Source organism: Strongylocentrotus purpuratus, unplaced genomic scaffold (genome assembly GCF_000002235.5).
Source record: "Strongylocentrotus purpuratus isolate Spur 01 unplaced genomic scaffold, Spur_5.0 spur5_contig_858, whole genome shotgun sequence".
In the NCBI taxonomy this organism is placed as follows: domain Eukaryota; kingdom Metazoa; phylum Echinodermata; class Echinoidea; order Camarodonta; family Strongylocentrotidae; genus Strongylocentrotus; species Strongylocentrotus purpuratus.
The window spans coordinates 2,107,881-2,132,611 of NW_022145566.1; the positions used below are offsets into that span (position 1 = coordinate 2,107,881).

General features: G+C 35.7%; 1 protein-coding gene across 1 annotated transcript in view; it reads right to left on the bottom strand.

Moving 5' to 3' along the window:
• Nucleotides 1-24,731, bottom strand: part of LOC763790 (protogenin B) — an 83,604-nt gene that overhangs the window by 54,869 nt on the left and 4,004 nt on the right. The window contains exon 2 of the mRNA XM_030997748.1: nucleotides 16,693-16,995. Coding sequence (XP_030853608.1) covers nucleotides 16,693-16,995 — 303 coding nt within the window. The remainder of the gene's footprint in view (nucleotides 1-16,692; nucleotides 16,996-24,731) is intronic.

A 24,731-nucleotide genomic window follows, 5' to 3' on the forward strand; every position in this document is an offset into this window, starting at 1 on the left:
CAACATATTGGCCATTACAAGAAATGGGTTATTGATATAGACAAATGCTCATGTAAACATTACAGCTCATTTTATGTATGTCATTACCAAAGAAAAAAAGAAGTCAGTCAGTCAGTCACTCAATAGTGTCTGACAGTAAAGTCTAGAAAGTGAACAGGTGTCCTTGCATAATTTGAATACTAGGTGCTAGGACACTGCTAACGTTTAAATTTCACAGATAGGACAAACGTGACTGATATAATTCCTGCAAATTTCTACAGAATTTGATGTTGGCTGCAAAAGGGATCCACTACCTTTAAAGTCCCTGTAGTGTTGGGAGCCCCAACTTTGATGGCAAAATTTCACTTAACTTGGATCATAATGTGAAAGAGGACGTCATTTAAGACACGCTTCTGCAAAGATTTCCCCCAAAAAATATGTTTGAAGACATATATTGATAAAAGAATACATAACTTTGGTTATCTGTTGTATGCAGAAAACCTAAATTTTGTATTTATCAATATTCAACTTCAAAAACATTTGTTTTAAAAATACTTGCAGAAATGTGTCTTGAATAAAATCCTTTTTCACATTATGATACAATTTAAGTAAAATTTTGCCATCAATTTTTTGGTGCTCCCAACACTTTAGTGAAGCTATAAGTAAAATGCAAGTGCTTCTCCCTATATACTTGCTCTATACTTGCGTACTTCTTGGCACAAATTGTAATATATCAGAGTTCATTTTGTTTCTGTGACACCCAGTTACTATCCAGACTCCCTCGGGTATACCCTAACTTCCTTTCTTCCTGGACTAACTCATTTTCAGACTTACAAGGTTATCAAGGGGGATATCTGGAGGCGACCACACAGTTCTATGACTCTTCACCCCTAGAAAGAACCTTCCTCTAAACTCTCTACCCTAGCTCAGTCACACCCTATGCTCAGGATGGACTCTCCTCCAACCATGGGTGCATGATGTGTTTGCCAACCAAAGCAGCAGTCTGTCGGTCTTTCTTCATCAGCTCAAGTTTGCCAAATAACCCGCTATTTTAACTATCCCGATCGTAAATTAGCCAGCTGATTTACATCTTCATCAGCCCGCAGTTGCAATTAGTGGGATATTTGGTCAAGAAAGTATCCCCAGAAATAATGGTCGTTTAAAAATATCCCGCTATTTGGGAAATAGCAGGCTAATTTGCGCCTGTCCGAGCTAGTTTGTGATGAGTGTATCGTATCGGTCTGGTGAAGACGCAATTTTGAACTTCGGGATAATATCCAGAGTCTGAAAATAGCAGGTTATTTGGCAAACTCGAGCTGATGAAGACAGGCCTCATGAAGCTACATAAGGATGGTTTGCCATTTTTTATAGATACTTGACATAATACCAATGCAAAGGTAAACTTGACAGTTTGGCTTCTGGTAAATGTTTGTGTCCATCATGTCTAATAGGGGATGGGGGGGGGTCAAGAAACAATTTAAACAAAAATAAAAACAGTGATCACTTGGCCCTTCCTTGCTACAATCGAATAATAGCTTTATGTACCCTTGCATATATTACACAATCTCTTACGAACCTGTGCTTTGCTATAACCCTCTAAACGATCATCGGATCGGACGCCAATACAGATCCGATCAGGGGTGATCGGAGAATAATTTCTGATCGCTTTTTTTTTTGGCTTTTTTTTTTTATGCCGAAAATTTTCAAGTTTTTGGCTATCAAATGCTCAAAAAAAATCATGGCTGGGATTATTTTGTCATTTGGAGTTGTTGTAGACCATGTTTGTTGATATTTAGTGCCTTTTCATGACTTTGAAATTAATGATATTGGTCGAAGAGAAGAGGCAAAACATGCGGGCCGCCATCTTGGATTATAATGCATACCTACATTATAATCCAAGATGTTTTGCCTCTACTCTTAGACCAATATTATTAATTTCAAAGGCATGAAAAGGCACTAAATGTCAACAAACATGGTCTACAACAACTCCAAATGACAAAATAATCACAGCCATGAATTTCTTTTGAGCATTTGATAGCCAAAAACTTGAAAATTTACGTCATAAAAAAAAAAAAATCAGCTGATTTTTTTTGTCGATCTTCCGATCCGATACCGATCAAAGGTGCGAGGGCGTCGCTCCGATATTCCGATCCGATCACAGCCCCAACTTACAGGGTTACTCTGCTATATTATTGTGGTCTCCAGGGCCCCTTTGCACAAAACTTACCATTGATGGTAACTTTAGGTGGAAATAATAAGAATCAAACAAACGCTGGTTTTGTTTTGTTTTGTTTTGTTTTGCTTTTAATCCTTTAGTTCCGAGAGACTGAGACCAATTAAAAAGATGCCTTTCACCACAGTAACATCCCATTGGCTCAGAAGGAGGTAATTACATGTACATATAGATTCAAACAAGTGCTCTTTTCTGGAAAGTTCCAAATACAATGAGAATATTTTGAAGGGAAACAAACGCCCTTATTGATGTGGTAGAAATGGTGTATCGATAATTCTTCCTGGCTATTGCTGGCATAGAAATTAGGACTGATTGGGAATAAAGAAAATCCTAATCCTTGTGCGGGGAAGGATAAGATAAATAGAATAAGAATTGGATGACTCTTACATGGCTCAATACCCTCATTGTGGGCACATCACATCCCATATCACTCTCTGCCTTTGCAAGATGAATATCAACTTTTTCTTCCTTTTAACCAAGCAGAGAAGCAGTTGTAGGGTTTTGCTCATATTTATCTGTTTTTATCCGTTTCTTACGATGGCATTTAGCATCATTTTAAGGATTGATAATTTTGATATACTAAGTTACGACATCATGTGCACATAAAATATTTAAAAAAGTTACAACATCATATTACAACATCATGTGGCACATAAACTCTGCTTCCTTCAAAAAAAGCTTTAGGCTTCAATATTTGATTGTGGGTAGAACAGGTAAATGACATTTGAATATATATATATATGTATATATAATATACACAGTAACTTATTTATGTTAATAATAGTTCCATTTCTTTGAATACTCTACTGCACGTAATACAAAGTATATTAATACCCAGCTGTAGCTGAGCCGCCATAATAAGGCCCTAAAACTTAACCTGCATACAAGTATGAATTATTCTAATGAAGACTGATTCATCAAATGTCAATGGTGTGAATCCTCTTTCAATCGCAGGCTACCATAAAACCAGAAACTGTTTCAGATCTAGAACTTTTGAAATACAGTATTCAAAATATTTTAGTATTGAATTTAATTGCACATGGAAGTTCAATATAAATTTAGTATTATATTTACATGTAATTGTTAACTGTATCTGACATATTGTAATGGTAAAACTGCAAGTCATTATCATTCTAAGTGGATTCTTATGATTATATTTAGACTGCTCCAGGGCTTCAATTTCCACTTTGATAAATCATGTCCCTTCTGAGAATTTATTATATCTGGGACACCCCCAGTTTTATTTTTATGACTGATGTAGAAATGTATGTAGATTCCAAATCTTAACTGGGTACGTGAGTAACATACATGTACAACTTAGCTTCCATTTTACAGGAGAATCGTCATGTTCCGCTGGCCCCTAATGTTCTCTACAGTAGGTCAGTCTCATTATCTCCCTCGCTCATATTTTTATAAATTTCCATCTTTCTTGACTCTCATTTGGACTAATTCTTTGGACAATAAAATGTCTCCAATGTATCCACTGTAAACCCAGAACAGGTTCCTTGCATAATTTGAATACTAGGTGCTATGACACTGCTAAAATGTTAATTTCACAGATAGGACATACATGACATATTCATAATTCCTGCAAAGTTCTACAGAATTTGATGATGGCTGCAAAAGGGATACACTACCTTTAAAGCCCCTGTAAAGTGTTAGGAGCCCCGAATTTGCCAAAAATCAATATGATAATTTTTCATAAAATCAATCCACTTTACAACAATCTTATTTATGCATTTGTGTAGGAGTATTTTTTTATTTTTTTTTATTTTATGGGTTTATCCTATTGATTTTTTCATGAATACTGCATCCATCTTTTCAATTCTGAATTACTCCACTTACCCACAAGTATACATGTACAGGAACCAAGCAAGATTTAAAACTTTGAAAAATCGGGTAAGGGATATCTATGACAAGTGTCATGGCTCTACAGGGGCCTCCAAAATGATGACCAAGTTCTAGAGAGTAGCAAGGTAGCAAACATGTTCAACTTACAAAGGTCAAGTATTTCAAGAGCCATTGTGACCAACACATGCTATCGCCTACCATATTCTCATTTTGGTCATATATTTTAAATTACCGCTTGGTATTACTAAACTTCTTTTATGTAATGGTATTGGTAAAATGGTAATATTAAAATTAGCTACAGTTTTATAGGAAAATAAAACTTCTTGAAATCTTTATTGTTTATATGTAGAACATTTGTCATAATGCCACCAGTGTAGTACTTAAAATAATTGGATTAAGGATCATGAAAATAGAAAATAACAAAATAAGTTCTTTAAATTAAATTTTAAAAGATGGTATCATTTTATATGATCATACAAAGTATCAACATTTGATGATTCAAGCATCTTTCTTTTTTTGTAAACATAATATATTCTTTTGAAGGGGTTTGAACTTTATATCAATGGAAAGCTGAATGAATGTAGAATACAAATATAAAGGAATACAAAAATAATTTCCCTTTCTGTATTGCACAAAAGCAAATTAAAACCTTATATTCCACAGTTCTCTAAATTGCAGGTCAACAGGCGTCAAATTTGCTGCATTTAAAGTGACAACATAACACATGCACTCGATCAACTCACCTTTTTTAGCTGAGGCGATGAGCCATGCTTAATTAATAAAAAGTCATTGTGACTATCCGTACTACATGTGTAACTAAGATGATGTCATCAAGTTAATGGCTAGTTTTTAGGTTGACAAATTCGGATTTGCAAAGCTTTAGAAGTTTAGATTGAAGTTTTCAAAGAGCCGTTACTCCTCTGACAGACACTAAAATAGCATATAATTGATATCATTGTAATCTATGGCTTAAATACGCTTTCTGTTGATATAATGTATATGATTGAATTAGTTCAGATGCCTTTAAAGTGCACCAATTTCTGACACATATCTTATTATGTATGTTACTAGTTCCATGTTGAACTACTACATTAAAAATATTTGCTTCAAATATTACCTCTGTACAGAGAGTTTTCAATTTTAAATACACTCTCAGTTGACATACATATGTACATGTTGCTTTGCTTCTACATGTGTAAATGTATGTTAACTGAAAATGTATTTGAAATTGAAAACTCTCTTTACATTTAAAATATTTGAAGCAAATATTTTGAATGTATAGTAGTAGTACGACATGGAACTAGTAACATACATAATAAAATATGTTAGAGATTGGTACACTTTAAAGGCATCTGAACTAATGTACTTGTGACGACCCTGTTGGTATTAAAACAGCTAAGTACCTGCAAGCTATTATCAAACCTCGACACCCGTCGGATCATGAAGCAAACATAATGAAGAAGAAGATTTAAAATGAACATGATAGATTGCTTTATCCCCGGTATATAGCCCTATTTCTATGAAAAATCATTCATCATTTACAAATGGGTTTTCAAGAACTATACAGTTGATGACATGGTACTTCCGTATTTGTGTCACCACAAACACTCAATATTTCTAAAACCATCTGCATCTCATGAATTAGAAATGAAGGTTCTGCTAACAGGAGCTCAGAGTGATTAAAGCTCTTGAAAAAATGAAAATAATGTCCTTAAGTAGCTCCCGTAACAAGCTGTAAAAGCTTACACTAAACAAATGAGATTAAATGTAATTGCATCTTTAAATACATATTAAAATGTAGCAATAGAAACATCCACTTGGTCATACCTTTATGGTTAATCATTATATCTTGAATTCTAATTCTATATATTCCTTGTTGGAACACCACCAGTGATTTTCATCTCATATTTGTGCAGTGAACTGTTGAGAATCAATCTGAGGTTTAAAGATTGTTCTATAATCGTAAAGATCAACAAATCATTTATAGTGCTGATGATCCCCAGTGATTTTCACATGAAAACAAAAATCTGTGATGCCTCTTATGGTGTTTGTACGGTGAAAACAGCCTGCAATACAAGTATACCTTTTTCTGTAAACTAAAGGCTGTGTCTATATGTAGATATATACATGCACATGTATTTATCTTGCTTTTCCTCGCAATCATGTCTATGAAACTGGCATATGATTGAGAGGTCTTCTTTCATATTTTAGCAATATTAGTCCCATGCCTTTGACCATGTGTCGGATTTGAAGGAGAGTGAATACCATAACAAAGTTTTCATTGGAACGCAATTATCAAGCATCAAATAAGTTTACCGGGAGTTCAGAAGCGAAAAGGTCTAGAAAGATAATTTTCGAACACCAAACACCTGTTTACCAAGTCTCTTTAAGATGATGATACACCCACACAAGCGGGCAGAAACCTGCTGGACATTCAAGCCTAATACTAGTTTGCAGAGGTCAATTTTTGTGATTTGCATTGGCATGGAGCCAAGCTGCTGCCCACACAAAACAGGACTTTGAGCAAGCATATGCATAGGAGATTGCAACCTCAACTTGGCTTTGATTTCCCCAACTCCATTGATACCAGGCCTGTTTTCTTTCTTCTCTCAACCACAGAGGGATAAAAATGGATTGGTATGTCAACTATTTTGTACGAAGGAAGAGCTTTTCAGGGTGCTTCCTAGGTTTACCATTCATTTCCACGAATACAGTTAGCCCCGTGCAATCAATAAAGAATCGCCATGACGAACTTTGCAAACAAAGCACACTAGAACCAGAAAACCAAACTCCTCTTTTGTTTATTTTTGTGTTGTGTTGTTTTGTTAACTTTCAGTTCCTTGGTTTTTAGCCATTTGCTCATTTACCTATTTAGTCCATAAACATATTAGAGAAGAAAAGAGGGTTTTGTTGACTCGTATGAATAAATGTTTTCCACTTCGACATCATCAGAATTTCTTCCACATTTAACATGTAGAGAATTGGCTTGTATATTTTTCCTATCCTTACTGAAAAAGAACGAGTTCAATAACTCAATGCCATGCCATTTCATAATTTATAGATTGCTAACATTATAAATAACTCAAAATAAACAAGGCCTGTGGTAGAAGCCATGATAAAACTCTATCTACTGATATAAGCTATTTTGGCAGCAATCAGTAAATATCATATAACAGCGCCTCTGTGAATCAGGGGAGAATGAAGAGGACAAGTTCACTCTCTTCATGCAAGCACAGCTAGCTCACCAGATAATTCTAAGCATGAATTTTGGGCACAAAGCCAAGTGCACCATTTTCGCACTCAAGAACTGCTGAGCTGCATGGCCGAACGTGGGACAAAGCACGAAGCGGGGGTTTCCTTCAGTGCGCCGCAGCAATGCATGGTCGTACTGAATTACAACAAGCACTGCATGAATAACAACCCACAAGGTGTTTTGACGTGTGCATGTAATATGCATTTATTCATCCATCAGAGTGAGTACCTGTGTAAGAGTTGCAGGCTGATGTGTTCCTAAAAGGCCGCTTGGAGTAAATAAGAGTCACATGATCTCAGATGTCCATATTGTGATTTAAGGGTACACAATTTTAGAGGTGGTGCAACTCCTGTGCTGTGTGCCCTGAAAATGTATCTAGGCCATGAACCAAATACACTCCTACATAATCCCTTTGAGTCCGACTAAAAACAAAACAGTCATTTTGAATAGGCCTTTGAAGATCAGATTGATCAATTAAGCATTTGTACATGTACAGTACTGTATGTGCAAAATCAGTTTAGGAATCAATCCATGGAAAAGAAAATTCTCATCAATTTCTTGAAGATTGAGATAACTCTAGATTAAGCTGGAAAATATCAGAAATATTGTATAACAGATGTTATCATGAAAACAGATAGGCCTGCCAAAAAAAGTACCAGTATCTTTTTAAACACAGTGGGTGATTTTTTATTATAAATATATTGTGATCTCCGATGACAATTGCCTGTGAATTACAAGGTCAGGAAACTTACCAGCCTTGAGCATTTAAACGATTTCCAATTACATGTATATGGCATCTGTTTTGATCATTTTCATCATTGTTTTGATTTTGACACAAAGCAGCACAAGTGTTCATGTACATACAATGTACATGTACACATGTGCAGGCACCCACTCAGCTTCAAGTTTCTTAGTCATGTACTCCTCAAAAGAATTGTCATGCCTTGTAGAATGTAAATATACCTAGGGGTCAAAGAACTTAAGTTAGTAGTATCAGTTCATTTAGCTGATATTAAATGGACATTGCCCCTGTTCACATTGTAAAGGTCTTGTTTGGATCATAGCCTTCCATAGGGCTTGTAACCGAAATGATGTTAGACTTCGGTTTTTAGTCAAAAAAGTTTAACCTACGATTACTCTTATTGTAAGCAAAACCGTTAAAGACTTTTATTAAAATGGTATGGAAGAAAACAACATGTAAGCAAAGTTTTCATCTCAATGATGCCAATCACCTCCATGTCATTTCACCTCGTCTGCACTCAAGAGTCTGTCTCAATCTTTTAATAATTCTTTTTTAAATTTTTGTTATTACCAGAACTATTTATTTTCAGATTGTTGCACAGCTATATTGCTCAAGCATCAGTTTATTTTCTATTTTCACTGTCAACTTTAATAACAGTTTCTTCTTTTTAATGGGTTTTGAAATACATTGCTTCACTTCACTTCCGCCTTTGGAGATGATCCTCTGCTGTTAAACCAGAGCAATGCCCATGAAATGAAATACATTGTGCAGATCTAAGCCCTAAAAATTCTCTCTTATATAGGATTCTATGAAGAACACAAAAGCTTGGGAAATTATAGCAAATCAAAACGTATGCCTGGCTTATTTTCAATAGGGGCATATTGGCCGATATTTGCACCATGTTCATTGTGTACATTAACCGTGTGATATTCATTAACCGCGTGACATAAATTTAGCATTGCTTCATTGGCTTCCTAACACACCTACACATGTATACAGGTGTTATTATTATGGAAAGAGAAAATCAATAAGCAAACGACCCTGGCAACTCAATATGATTATACTACAAATACAAATAATTTGTTTGTTTTAAGAATATTTGATTACTTTAATTGCTGTATAGTTTTGATTCTTAATGTTTTCAGATTGTGTGATAATTTTTACAACATTGACATGCAAGTGAAGCTGTTTTTATCTTGTGAACTGAATGTGATTGGGCCAGCTGGCTGCCAGGTTTCGTACCAGTAGGAGATTTCACGGTTTTATGAAATGGTGTAAAAAATTGATTTTTCACTTTGAAACCTTTGTACACGAAAAAGGAACAGTTTAAAGGTACTATGTCCCATTTGCATGCCAAAAAAATGAAAAGGTTAAATTCCAACGGCATTTGAAAGATAATACTATTTTAGAACTTCTCTCAGAACCATTTTCAGACCCTTGTACTGAATGTTTGTACATTTTGTGCTGCGCAAAGATTCAATCAGTTTATTATGGCCATTACAAGAATTGAATTATTGATGTAGAAAAATTCTCATGTACCCTTCGCACTTTACAGCTCATTTTTAGAATGTTATTACCTAAGAGAAAAAAAGTCAGCCAGTCACTCAAAAGTGTCTGACAGTGTCTAGAAAGTCTAGAAAGTAAACGGGTTTCCTTGCATAATTTGAATACTAGGACACTACTAACGGTTAAATCACAGAAAGGACATATGTGACTTATTCATAATTCCTGCAAAGTTCTACAGAATTTGATGTCGGCTGCAAATGGGACATAGTACCTTTAAAGAAAAAGTTAGTTCATTATTTATTTTATTTAATCCAGTTTTCATAGTGTAATTATTCAACCCATTGATAGATTTCATTAGTAACTACATGTATTTTATTGCCGAGTCAAAAATGGGCCAGAGCTGATTTCCTCATGGCTGAACACTGCACAGATCACGTATTCTCAATATTGGTCAATATATACTGGGTGTTCTAGGCGAGCATATACCTGTATAAATATTTACTCAGGACTCAACTGTTGTCCATGTCATTTGACCATAATGTGACAGGAGTTTGGATAGCAAAGCATTCTACTAGGCCTTGAAGGGTTGAAGTATCATGCTTATTCAAGAACACTCACGACCACAAGGTTCATGGCCCTTCATGTGTATGTGTGTGGCTCTCTCTCTCTCTTTCTCTCTTTCTCTCTCTCTCCCCCTCTCTATATCTGTGTTATTAAGTTAACCCACATCCGTAGCTGTGTGGCAGTGATTATGACCTCGTCATCCCTAGTCCCACCTTTCACACAGTAGTAATTGCTATTGATCCCACAACCATCTGCACATTTGTTTCAATGGTGTTTTCATACAAGCATGAATCAGTCAATGTTAATTTCAAATTCAATATGCCATTCTACCATTTTCATTTCTTAAGATGTAGCTTAAAACAGGCGGTCAACCGCGGCAATGGCTGAGATCAAGTGCCAGTTTTATTACATTGCCTTCAGAAGTCGATTTCCATTTTAACTTTTACAATATTGCTACAGCAATCCCTACATATGGGACTACAGTAATACTATACAACCTTGGAGCATTTTATTCCGAAAACACCCATTGACAGCCACCCTCACAGTATTCACAACTATATTCTATTTTTGCTTTTGTTTGTTGTTTCGCTATGGTTTGTTTTTATGATGTTGTTGATTTTTCAATTCTGTTCAACTTAATGTTGTTGCTTGATAACAAAAAAATGATTAATACTATTCCAAATCTATTTCATATTGCTACAGAACTTTCATCGGAATAAAACACATACATGTAAATCTGACTTTTTGTAAAGCATACTTTTTTCACACACATCCATACATAAATAGTCTTACACAGTAAAAGTAAGAACACAAGAATGATTTTGAATGTAATTTCCCAATCTCCTCTTTGAAATTTGCCATGTGACTGAACAGGTGGCTCGCTCATCTCACCTAGTTTCCATGGTAACCAAAAAAGAAGTCAAAGGTTATGCCTCACTGGAGTACAGTCTGTCTTTCCAGGTCTACTAGTCAATAGTCATGGGCCAGGCCAGAGCTGGGAGGTGATCCCTATAACCCTGCATATAAATGTATTTGAACTACATGTACATGTAGATAAATGCGTTTAGGCACTCCATATGCATGCTGTAATAATTACCTTCCTCTCAGCCTCAAAATGTACACTAAAAGATCCATTTTGAAAGTGATTTCCTGTGTACGGACAAATATTTTTACTAACAACTCCACACTCAAGATTTGCCAATACCACATGTGTGGAAATTTAGGCCTATTTGTTCATGATAATCTTAGGAGAAAGTGACCTGGGATTCTGGGAACACACATGTACATGGACTAGTCATTTCAAGCTTATTCAGAGATCAACTTGATGGGAAGAACCACAACACTGATATTTACATACCGTAAACCTCTATGTATAAGACACACTTTTTTGCCGCCAAAAAAAATTGAAAGTCAGGGTTGCGTCTTATACACAGGTACGGGGTTTTTTTTAGTTTCGATTTATGCCCCTCCACCTGGCGCTATGCCTGGCAATGTCTCCCAGCTCAGTAATCGGTGTGTTGACTCACCACTTGGAAACTAGAACAACACTCAAATTTGTCTGTCATCTTGGTTTGAAAGTAATCTTTCTAATAGATCTCAATATGAAATTTATAATAGTAATTCCTCAAAATTTTCTTCTATTGCAAACGGCGTACCACAAGGTTCTATCCTAGCTACTCTACTGTTTTTAATTTACCTTAATGATCTTACACATTCTTCTATAAACGATATTGTTACTTTTATTTGTGACAAGTTTTGTTGTGTTTTTTTTGCCCCCAGAATAGGGGTGCGCCTTATACACAGAGATTTACGGTAATACTATCAACAGAAATAAGAGCTCTGAAGCTTAAATGTTTGAGATATTAGATTAAGGTAGGTTTGTTTGAACAACCTCATTTTCAATTAGTTTGGCGGTATATGTACAATAAATATGGAATTTGTCAGATTTTGATGAATTAAATATGAAAATAGGCTCTATCATGTAGCCCCCTTTGCCTTTGACAACTTGCGAAGAGCTGAAGTGGGCTTGAATCAAGGTGTAATGATTTTCTGTTCTTTTTAATTTTGAAAAAGTGTGTGTTTGCTGACCACCCTTCCAGGTTTTGTTTTTGTTTTTCAATATAAACTCTTGATTATTTAGATATTTAAAATATGCATTTGAACTCCAATTTAAGAAATTTTAACAGCATAAGGGAATCAGTCTAAAGATACTTGTCATCTATTCAAATAGCAGTAATTATCTCATTTTATCATTAGCAGTGGGGAAAGGTCCTCTGTTAGCTTGACATTACGATTACATAATTATAGAGAATACTCTGGAGAAGAGTCAAGATCGGAATGCCATTATGCAACACGGACCCTGACTTACCAATTAATGGTTCGCCTCGAGAGGAAGAAAACTCATTTCCTATATAAAACAGAACCAATGAAACAATTGACATTCCTGATACTGGACAAATCGGGTTGAGCTCACCCCTTCCCTCCTGGCCTCTTTATCAAATCTTAGGTTGTCTAACAATCTCTTCTAGTTAGTGCTGTAGCTCGGAATCCAAAACCCGGACCCGGCCCGACCCGGCAATTTTCCAAATTTCTTAACGGGACCCGGAAAGGTCCGGTAACCCGGTGAGAGTTGGACTGAAATAATATTGACTAGATTCTATTTGAAAGCTACTACAAGCACATCTTGTGTGATCTACCGACCTTGTCCTGAATAGAGGGCACATCGCTTCATTTTGTTTATCATGCTGTCTGTGAGTCCAGACATAAGTCCCAGGTCTGCATAAATTATCACCCTTAATCCACTCCCTAAAAAGATGAAGCATACGGCTAGCTACATGTATGTAGGCATCCTAAAAATAGCTCATTTCCCTGTCAGAGTACCCATACAAGATGCTCTACTATGATTGGTCTGTTTGTCTGCCAATTAAAACAATGATCACATGTAAGGCACATGCTACATGCTTAACTGATATTTGCATAATATTTTGCGCATAGCGCTAGCTGGACAAAGGCTGCATGTTGAACCTTTGAACCTTTGAACCCTGTTCAAAGAAACCGCGGTGTAATGTTACACCCAGTTGGGCCCAAGCTGTCTGGCATGCATTAATCTTTGACAGGGATTGTTTTTGTATTCTAAATTTCTGCGACATGATAGTGAAAGAGATATATGAGATGTGAATGAATTTTTGGGGGGATCAAGAGACTCAATGAAAGAAACTTAAGAAAAGAAAACATGAGAAAAACTACATTACGTAAATAATTCTGTACTTTTTTTTTTTTTTTAAGAAAGAAGATCAAATTGATTTGAGGGGGGGAAAAGGTTTAAAACACATTCGGAAGATAAATAAATAGATTTGAAAAAAGGTAGAGATGGAAGGAAGAATGATGATGAAGATAACTTCGTTTTCCTTCTCATCTCTAAAGACTATCAACATTTCACAAACTTATCATTTTTGTTCTTCCTTTATTCTTCTAATCTGGGCTAAAAATAAATTGTTCAATTTAGAGACAGGGGAGAGGATGGACCCCAATAATTATCTTGAGAGAACAAATTAGCTAAATTATTGTTTGCTAATTAAATCCGCTTGTCAGGAAGTATTTTGGTGATGGAATTACTCTTTATTTTAACTCTCTACCGACTTCATCTTAGCCTTTAAACAAGGCCACTTGTCTGATAGACGCCGAGCGACTAAAACGAGACTAATCGCGAAAACCCAAGTGAACGCGAGAGCGAGGAGCCCATCCTAGTGGCCTTTATCAATCTGATTTGGATTTCTTATGTTAACCATTGTTTCCGACTGGAATTCGCTCCAGAAAATAGAGCGTCCAATCAGCGAACGTATCCTCGCACGACGTCAGCATATAGTATCCATCACACACACACACACACACACACACACACAGTAAACTCTACGTAGTGCGAACATGGACCTACATGCTATGAACTATTACGTACGTGCTAAGACCACTGACCTCTACATGGAACGAATCACGAACGAAGCCAACTGGGAGATCGCCGTTCTGATTGGTCAATAAATCCAAAGTAGGCGTATTGGCATGCTAATATGTATCTATGAATAATTCATGCGGAGCAGTGAAACCCACTTCTCAAAAGGCCTCGTGACGTTCCGTCACTCGGTCGCGCGTTCACTCCGGGTATCTAGACTCATCTCAGCCGCTTAGAGTCACGAGGCCTTGTCAAAAGGCTAACTTCATCTCAGCTCAGCCTCCACCTCAAGCATAACAAATTTTCACATACACACTCTCATACACATTATGTAAACTTGCCACTCACTGTCTATCAGCTAGGTCAACAAACTTCATAATTTATGAATCGTCTGTTCTACTGTGCCAGCAATCACTGAACTTTAATTTATGCTGGTTTCACTCTCCGCCCACTCGGGGGAAACTTTCTGATTGGTCAGTACAGTAAGCTGATCAGTCACATCACTTGCAGGCAGTGCCAGGGAGATACATATACACACTTGAACACACAACACAAAATCTATGCGTGCAGTGTGACCCAGTGTCTATTGCAAAGAGAGGTCAACAGATTTAAAAGATCGAGCCATCATGCTGTGTTTGTTTACAATTACTTTTGAGGGTTTTATCGTGATAAAAGATAAGTAGATAACGAACAATGAGCTATTTATAAACTCTTTTTTACTGCCGGGTTTTGTTACCGAGTTGATCCAATTCTGGCTACAGTTCGGCCCGGAACTGGTCCGGCCCGAAATGCTCAACCCGGCGGGTTAGAACCCGGTAAGCCTTCCGGGCTACAGCTCAATTAGTATTTGTTTTTGTAATGCGTAAGTTTGATGTCAGAGGTTTCATGTAAAATTGTAAACAAATGTTCATGACATGCATTTAACTTCATTCTTTTTCTTTTTTTTAGTTAAACAAAGTGGTTAATCAGTTGAGACTACATGATCTAAAGATAGGGGTCAGAAATGTCACTAGACAACAGTTCAATATTTCTTGAAGCCTGTTTGCACTTGATAGGAGAACAAGCAATGGATGTTCATGTCGACTACGTAAGACCTCCTTTGTGAGGATTTCATCACAACCTGTCGCCACTTCCCCATAACAAGTGCTCAACAAGCTAGATCTCCCATCTAACGTGGGTCACTACTATAGATCAGCATGCCTTGTACTACAGTGTATACAGGCAAACACAGGTTTGTTTATGTGTGTCAAAAAGGTTTTGTTAACACCTTCCAATTATATTTGTCATTCATCTAAAAAAAATCTGAATGATATTTTAAAATGTCAATTTATTTTACACTACGGGGTGTCTTTAAATTTTGATTGGCTACATCTTAAAAAGTACAAAGTTGTCCTCATTGAAATTTCATAGGTGATAAGTGAAACTTAGTTTCATTTTTGTACGACATAGAGATATTGCTAATCAAATTCTTGTTGCATTTTTTGACACAGTGGTTAAAATCCCTATGAATTATGTACTGAAGCAAATGCCACTTTACCACTTGTGTTTCAAATCTCCTGGGATTTATTACAGCTCATGTTAATGGGATTTACAGTTTCATATCTCCATCTAGCCTATAATCTAGGCGGAGTGCCGAGCTTTTTTCTTTGCTGCTAGACTAACCCTAAGCAGAACGTCTGATACGGCGAGACTACGAACCGTGAGTCGCGAAGCGGCTCACCGCCTATAATCACTGGTCTAGCTTTAGTCGTTGTTTTTTTTATTATCGACCTTGAATCCGTGCCAGTTTTCGTACGAAAAACTGCCACGGATTCAAGGTCGATAATAAAAGAACAACGACTAACGCTAGACCAGTGATTATAGGCGGTGCGCGGCTCACGGTTCGTAGTCTCGCCGTATCAGACGTTCTGCTTAAGGTTAGTCTAGCAGCAAAGAAAAAATCTCGGCACTCCGCCTAGATTATAGGCTAATCTCCATCTGATCCAGCTCAAATAGATTATGTTTACCTATCATTTAACTAATTACCTCTATCAAATTTGCTGGAATGTATTAATGTAATACCAGTAGAGGACAATTTAAAAACAAATTCAATTGGGGGCCTTTAGCTGTTGCAGAATATTGCTTGTTTTGTGTTTTCTATAACTCTATAGAACTTTTACTTGATTAAATACTTAACTGTAAGCAGAACAAATACATATTTCCTGGGTAAACATGATCCATTACACAAAATATATAGAACAATTATATAAATTTGTTAGTTATCTAAAGTTGAAGTCTATACTATCATTCTGAAATCCCTTTTAGCTTGGATATCCCCACATACAACATAGAATTATGTAGAAACGTCAAAAGAATTAGTATCTAATATAATAACATTTTGGAACCCTGTGAACCATGTACTAAATAATTCAAAGTAATTTGTGTCAAAATTAGCAGGTCACGTTACATGTGAACTATTCTCCCCTTTTTTTAAATTTTGGTATCAACTATCAATTGATATCACTTTGAGGAAATTCAAAGAACACTATTCTATGTTCCTTCTTCCAACTTTCAAAGGATATCTTCCTGGTTATATAAGCTGCGGTGAAACAAGTACCACCACAAGGACAACTACTTACCAGCAATTTGGAGAAGTGCTTCCTGACTGCACAGAGTCCCCGTCTCATTTTTAACACAGCACCTGTAAGACCCAGGGTCCTTCTGGGCCCCCACGCTATCTATGTACAATGACCCGTTTGCTAGCACATACGAGTGTGCATTATGAGTAGTGTTTATCACATGATGGCCAAAGGTCCATACTCTCTCGTACGGCCCATAGTAGCCTGGCGTATCCACCCGACAATCCCATGTCAGGGGCTCCTCTGGAAACGCAATCACATCTTGAGGTTTCTTGATAACAATGTCACTATAAACAGTTGTGCCTGCAGAAAATGAGGGAAGAGAGTGGAGAGAAAGAAAATATATTGTTAAATACCAGAAAGGATACTTTTTCAAAATATTGAAGGTAAAAATATAATATGAAGATCAATATATCAAATTGTCAATACACATGTAGTTCAACTGTGAACCATTACATAATCAATAACAAAAAAGTACTTATAAATTATCATTTCTTTAAGTCAAGAAAACTAAAAATGCAATCAAGTACCATAGTCTATGGGTATATTATCGGTGAACATTTCTCACATGATTCACTGGCTTATATTTTGTTTAGAATATAAACAATGCTCATACAGCCCAAAATCCATCTTTCTACACATCTGATTTGGTAAATAAACTTTTTCACAAAATACATCATTCCTATTTTATAAATATAGAGAAAGGCCTATATGATTTGTGGTTGAAATTAAAAGAATACCATTGGTTTTTCTTTTTTTCTAAAGAGAGAAAGAGAGAGAGAGAGAACCTCTCAGGCAATGTTTCACAAAACAAATTCAAGAACGAGTTCACTGACATCTCATGTATTAATCTGAATACATATATTTCAGTGGGGTGTCAGCGAACTTGTCATTATGAGTGTTTCATGAAACGCTGCCAATGTCTTTACTATTCCATCATCTTTGTATTGTAAAGAAGGAGAAAGCTAATGCACCATATTCCATAGACCATGATTATTGTTGAATTCTTATTCTGGTTGTAACTCATGACAGAGCAAGTTCTGACTTCCTGATTATGAAGAAGGAGGATGAGGCATGGATTAGCCTCAGAATTGGCATGCATCACCAGTGAGGATGACCCCAATGAAAACAGATAGCTTCCTTCTATTGCTGAGTGACAAAAAAACTCTGCTCCTCGCTTCTTGCATCTGGATTATTTAAAACTACTATGTCATTCTCTCACTTTTATTTCACCACAAACTTGACAAACGGACAAACAAACAAAGTATACATTGTAGCTGAATGTACAAAAAGAAGTTCACAGAGTTCTGTCCTTTAGGACAGTTATTATCATAACTTGCACAGGGAGGAATCAAAATGAAGATCAGGAAAAACTACATGTAGAAGGCAACAACAACAAAAAAGGGGGAAAAAAGGCAATTTCTGGTACTTAAAAAGCGACCCAATATAATCAGTATATTTATTTCCATTGTACATGTATATGTTGCGTTCACATAGTATATTTTTTCAATACGATTTCAGTTTATTTCCATAAGATATGTATTGTGTTCACACTGCCAGTGAGACAAGGGCCCCATACAGGTAATCCCTAGTGAAGAAAGAAGAGATGAATCAGCAGGTCTCTACACCACCTGGATGCTATTTCACAAACACGACAGAACAGTTCCAAAGATGGAAACAGCCTGCCTAGCTAGCTAGCGATTACCGTTACAATAGAGTATATTAACCTAGAAATTTTTGAGTTCACAGATGCAAATATCTCCTGCTGCAAGCCAGGATGTTAACGATATGTAAAAGTTCATATGATTTACTGCCCTTTTGGCTCTCAGCAATTTTTATTACAATTATGGTTAACCGTCGTACATGGAATTTGAAGAGTCTTTGGAGATTTTATGGTAAATAAAATTGATCATCGAATAAATGATTCATAAACCGGCTTCCGGACTGTCTTTGTACAAAATATGTGTAACATGCTAATAAAGGTTATTTCAGTTTATTAGAAGTTCATCAGTTCATCAGGGGGCTAACAGAAATAAATGCAGCCTACATGTTATCCGCTATATTGATATTTGTCAAAGCTTACTAAATTTAACCGAACTTATTGGTCACGTAAACAAAATAGAAAAACAATTGGCATTAAACTGAATATCAAAGAACAAACAATGCTTTTTTACAATGCTTCATTGAAAGTCTTTTATTTTTAAATAAATGTTTACACTCCTACAAGAATATAACATACAAATGAAATGATAAGTATTTCAAATTATGACCATGGGTCTGAAATAGTACTAGCTTGATTTCCTTTATCTTGAATTTGCTCATCACTCAGATGCCTTCTTCTACAAAAATTTGTTTAGTATATTTAATTTTAGCGTTATGCACATGTAGTATGTAGTAACAATGCTTTTTTACAATGCTTCATTGAAAGTCTTTTGTTTTTAAATAAATCTTTACACTCCTACAAGAATATAACATACAAATGAAATGATAAGTATTTCAAATTATGACCATGGGTCTGAAATAGTACTAGCTTGATTTCCTTTATCTTGAATTTGCTCATCACTCAGATGCCTTCTTCTACAAAAAATTTGTTTGGTATATTTAATTTTAGTGTTGTGCACATGTAGTATTCAATATTCAGAGAGCATTTGTAGGCATTTTGTTTTGTATTGACTCATAGGAAAATATCACATACAAGAGAAAGTACATGTACATGTAGATGTACATGTAGTATCATCTCATATGTTCCAATAATCTTCAAAGGTTCTGTATAACATTAAATAGTGATGTCCTGATAATAACCAAAAAATAGCATACAGTTTAGACCTAATTAACGGTAATGATTTTCAGAACAATGGTTTAAACCTATGATTCATCAGAAGATCTGTTGTTTGCTTTGATAACTCAGCTCGTGGGATAAAATTCAAGAGCCTTTTTTTTCCCCCTCTCTTCTTCTTTCTTCTTCTTCAAAATAACTTTATTGACATGGGCTTATCCATCTAACTGTGGACAGTAATATGCAAATTAGTCTAGATCCTACTTCCCATTGACAGTGTATAGATTATTTCTGAGTGCCCCCTTTTGAGTGAGTAAATTGCCCTTTGGAAGGGTCTTCCAAGAAGGAATTCTTATCACTCCCCCGCTTGAGCTTATGGTACATCCTCTAGTTACCTGCATACCTTTCATAAATATGCAGGCCCACTGCAGAGGGTGTTATGTAATATGATGCAATCATCTCTTATTCAACTACAGGCCAAGCCTATCTGGCCACAGGATCTATTGTCCTGTTTGCCTTGGTATTAGCAAGTTCAATTGTGATAAGAAGACTGGCACTGGGCAAATAATAGAACCTCTTCTTACTTACAAAACCCATGGTCCAACAACTTACTCACAGGGCTTTCAATAGGCTTTGTGGATGGGCCACAGCATTTGCTGTCAGATCTCACTGGATAGAAGGGCGTCAGAACTGAAGTACTAGTGTAGGGGGGGGAAGTGTAGAACATGTATTGTGGGCTACTCACAAAAGTGTGTGTGTTCATGTACATGTGTGTGACTCTGTTCTCACTCCTGTTAATATTATGAAATTAATGAAACCCACCAACAAATAAACTCTTCCTGATATCAAAAAGTCAATGTTTACAATAATACAATTATTAATAGAGAAATCGACCCTGGTATTACATGTAAGTTGGTTTTAATGGAAACAGAAATATAAGAATAACAGCTCAGTGAAAGTTTGAGCAAAATCAGATTAAACATAAGAAAGTTGTGAATTTTTGAAGATGCGATCAATCAAACATGAAGTGGCAACTTTGTGACATGTGTCTTGCGAGACTCCCTCCTATTTGCTCTGTACAAAAAATAAAAGAATGTTATATAATAATTGCAAATAGGTTTTTATACAACCCCTGTATTAAAAAGTTGTTTACTGTCATCAATAACCAAGAAAATTAATGTTTATTACATTTCTGTACAGAGCATATTGAAGAGGACATTGCAAGATACATCAGTGTTGCCAATTTGTGTTTTACCAATGACAACACTAATAAATTCAATACTTTCTTATTTAAAGTAATCAGATTTCACTGAAATGTTCCTCTCAATGTTATGGTAAGCTAAACTTCAAGTTTGTAGACTTAATGTGGATGTGTATGTAGCTAATGTAGTTTGCAAAATTCATTAGAAGTGACACAAAGTAAGACACACAAGTAGAAAGCTTGAAGATTAAATAAAGGGTGTCGTGACATATGGAATTTATCCACGCCTTAGTGCTAATTAGATTAGAGCTGACAAGTCACAATTCCCACCCTGGATAATAAGATAAATTAATTAAAAGGAAGAGGACAACCCTACTTCCTTGCCGGTAAAAGGGATTGGGGCCCTCATAGAGTACTTGTAATCATTTTTTTGTGTGGTCCAATCAGTAGATTTACCGGTATATGCATGTTTAATTCTCGCTATCGCCAATGTAATTTCGAGCCTCTTCCAAGACTTACGAACTGCCAGTGTACGCGTGAATACGGCACGAGTGCGGAACACAAATTATGTTTGCGCAATATACGTATAGGAAAGCTGCCATGACTTCCTTGGATTTTTTTTTGAAAGTCCATGATTGTTCGAAAAGAAAAACTTGGGGAATCCCACTACATGTCCATCATTTTGTAATTGTTCTTTGTCAAAATGATACTAACAGGGTCAAGATCGTGCAGTGATTTCAAACTTGTCTTGCCTTTTGGAGCAACCTTTTTAGACCGGACGGCACATTACAACCGCACAAAATAGACCGGAAGTGACTACAGTATGTCACCAAGCTATCCCAGAGTGCATTCGAAATGGGAGCATAATAATAATAATAATAATATAGAGTATTTTTTATGTGCCAACTCCACATGACTAATGTATTCGAGGCACAATGGAGAAGAAAAACCACAAGTACTTGCATGAAACTAAACAACCGGTCATTTGGGGGTATTGGCGATAGTGAGAAATAACAATAGCACCATTACCCTTTCATTAAAATCAGAAACACATGAACTTCAATATGAAATTCACAAAAGCAAAAAATGAGCATTAAGCAAGACTTGAAAGGTAAATGATCCTAGTATAGAGGTCACATTGTGTTATTTCAAGCTGGAAATGATGTGTAACCACACATGTCAAAATTGATGTGATTAAAACCACAAAACAGCCATGAAAGTTTCATGTCTTAACAGTTCCTGGTTTTATAGTAGTTGTCAGAATAAATCTATAATGCAGATAGCGCTATAATATATTATTTTGGTTCTTCTACTTCTTCACACACAATGCCCTAAATTTCAGTTTTAAGTGTGCATTTTTTTTTTTTTTAATGTCAGGCCTAGAAGTCTAGAACGAATGTTCGGCACAGAGCATGTACGAGTGAGTGAGTGACTACCTAAACATTAGGTATTTCCTCATCAGCCTAAGAAAGCTTGTGCTTGAGAAATTTGACTTATCACTGGCATCAGCGCTTCCCGAAAATTGAGTCTAAAGTTTAAATTCAGACTCCATAGGTCCCTGAAATAAAATGATTTACTCTGTAGACCTGTAAGGGCCGAAAAATAAGTTGCAGTTTTAATTGTTAATTCAAAGTGTGTCAAGCTTTTAGCTGTGACTTTAAATTTTGATCAATAAAACTTGTCAATCAATCAATGAGCAGTTTGGGAGAAGTTGTTTTCAAATCACTTATAATTTGAAACTGGAAAGAGTCTGCTTTGGATTTTTCCTCAATTTCTTTTCTCAAATTTTTCTCTGATTTTTTTTAATAAATCGTGGGGTATTTTACAAGTACAACATCAAAAGTAACGTGATACATGCAATAGAGTACCTGTTATTTTAAATTTATCTTGGCAAGTGGCAACCAACAAAGTCTTTGAGCAAAAATTGCAAATATAGTATTTTCTAAATCCTGACTTTTATATAGTAAATACATGTACAAGATCAAAATTTCAAAGCAGACAAAAATTTTAATCAAAGATGTTTCTCATTCCTCAGGGAGAACTTCAAGTCATTAATTAAGGAAATAGCTTTAATTAGTTTAAGGAGGAAATGGCATGACGTGTTCCTGTTTGTGACAAATTTTAGGAGAAATTGCAGAAATTTGATGTAATTTGATTAATCAAAGACAAAGATTTAGGCCTCAGGTAGGAAGAGGGCCCATGCTATTGCAAACGGAAGAATGCAAAGATCAAACAAAAACTGTAGCTTCTCAATTATTTAATTAGGTTGATATCATTACAAAAATAAATTTAAACAAAACAGAAACATAAGGTATTCTAATCAAATTTATTTTACTAATCAAAGATAAGCTGGAGTTCTGGTAATGATAGAAAATACATTCTCACAGAATCCCAACAAAATTTACACTGAATTTTCAAGATTACAAATATATGTAAATGACATACATGTACTGTGCCCAACACAGGTCACTTCATGTACATGTACAGTATGTGCAAATGACAGTTGTGGTCTTGATTGAAGGTGATTTTCCAGCAAGTTTTTGTGAGGTTATTTTTATTTTACTGGCTCAAACAACCAATCTACTGCAGGATAAACAATCCAGAATGGATTATGACCATGTTGTCTCAACATACATGTACAGTACATGCCCATACCAGAGCTCAAGGCTAGCTTTCAGAACAAAATGAAAGTGCATACAGTCATGTTCTTCATTCAGAAATGTTACATTGGTTGAGTAAACACACTGTATGTAATCCTAGGCCTTGCAAGATCAAAACATTGTAGTAAAAATATGTTGATGCCCTTTCAGGCTTGCACACACATACAGTGCACATTCCCATAGCCACGCACGTTATAACACGAAGTACACACACACATGCACACTGGGATCGTTTTAGCATGCACACACTCCCGTACTACACATATAGCCATGACTCATGCATCCATGAATGAAGGCCAGGGATCACATTATGTGAATGGGGTATTCAACACAGTAATATGTTTACACATGTCAGTGCCTTGGCCCTGCCATTTATGTGTGTAATGTGTGTATGATTAGCAGAGCATTTTTGTACAGTGTGTATTGACAAGACAGAATTCCATGTGCTTTGAAAAACTAGCTAAAAAAACAGTGGCCTACATTGAGCAGGGAACAGTCAAGTGTTTCATTGGATGGATACAAATTGATATCATCAAAAAAATGGTTCAATCACGGTACAAAATGGAACTTTGCTTTAAATATTCTACTAGAAATCCATTAAATAGGGGGAAAGATTTTACATGAAATACACAAATGGCTTATCGATTAAACTTGTTTGTTATTAATATAATATGTTTGGTAGCCAAGAGTGTTTACATTAACCCAAAGAATAGTAAACACACATTATAATTTTAAAATCAAATAGTGATGAAGACTCCCTAAATCCTGTAAGATTGCACAATGTTCCCCTTAACTGCTGCTCTATTTTTAGTTCTTATAAGTTATAGCGACTATCAACAGATATGGCACAAGGCCGGGGCAAAGAACAAGGACAACTATATCTGCCTAAATGCAAAACCACACAAGGTCAATTTTCAATATCATTTATGGGCGTGAAAATATGGAATAGTATACCATACGATTTAAGAGGAATACGATCTAAAAATGCTTTTCGGAAGGGGTTAACGACACATCTAAATACTTTGAGTTAAACAAAGGTTAAGACTTCTTAAAATGGCAAAAAGAAATCTCAGATTAGAGAATTTCTAAAAAGATCACTAGATAAAAATGATATATTTTTTATTTACTGTATGTTTGGTTTTGATACGGAAGTCGACACACATTTGACTTCCATGTATATTAAGTAAGGAATATTTCTAAATGACTATTATATTTCTTTGTTTACTTATATAGTTTATGTTACATGTATATAATGTAGTATATTTTTAAAAAATATTTTTAAAATAGTTTTAAAATTCTTGCCAAAGACGGAACCAGACTCGACTAGCACTTGTACTAACTTCTGGTACCCCCTTTAACAACAAAAGTGTACACATAATATTTAATTCCATTTGTATACGAC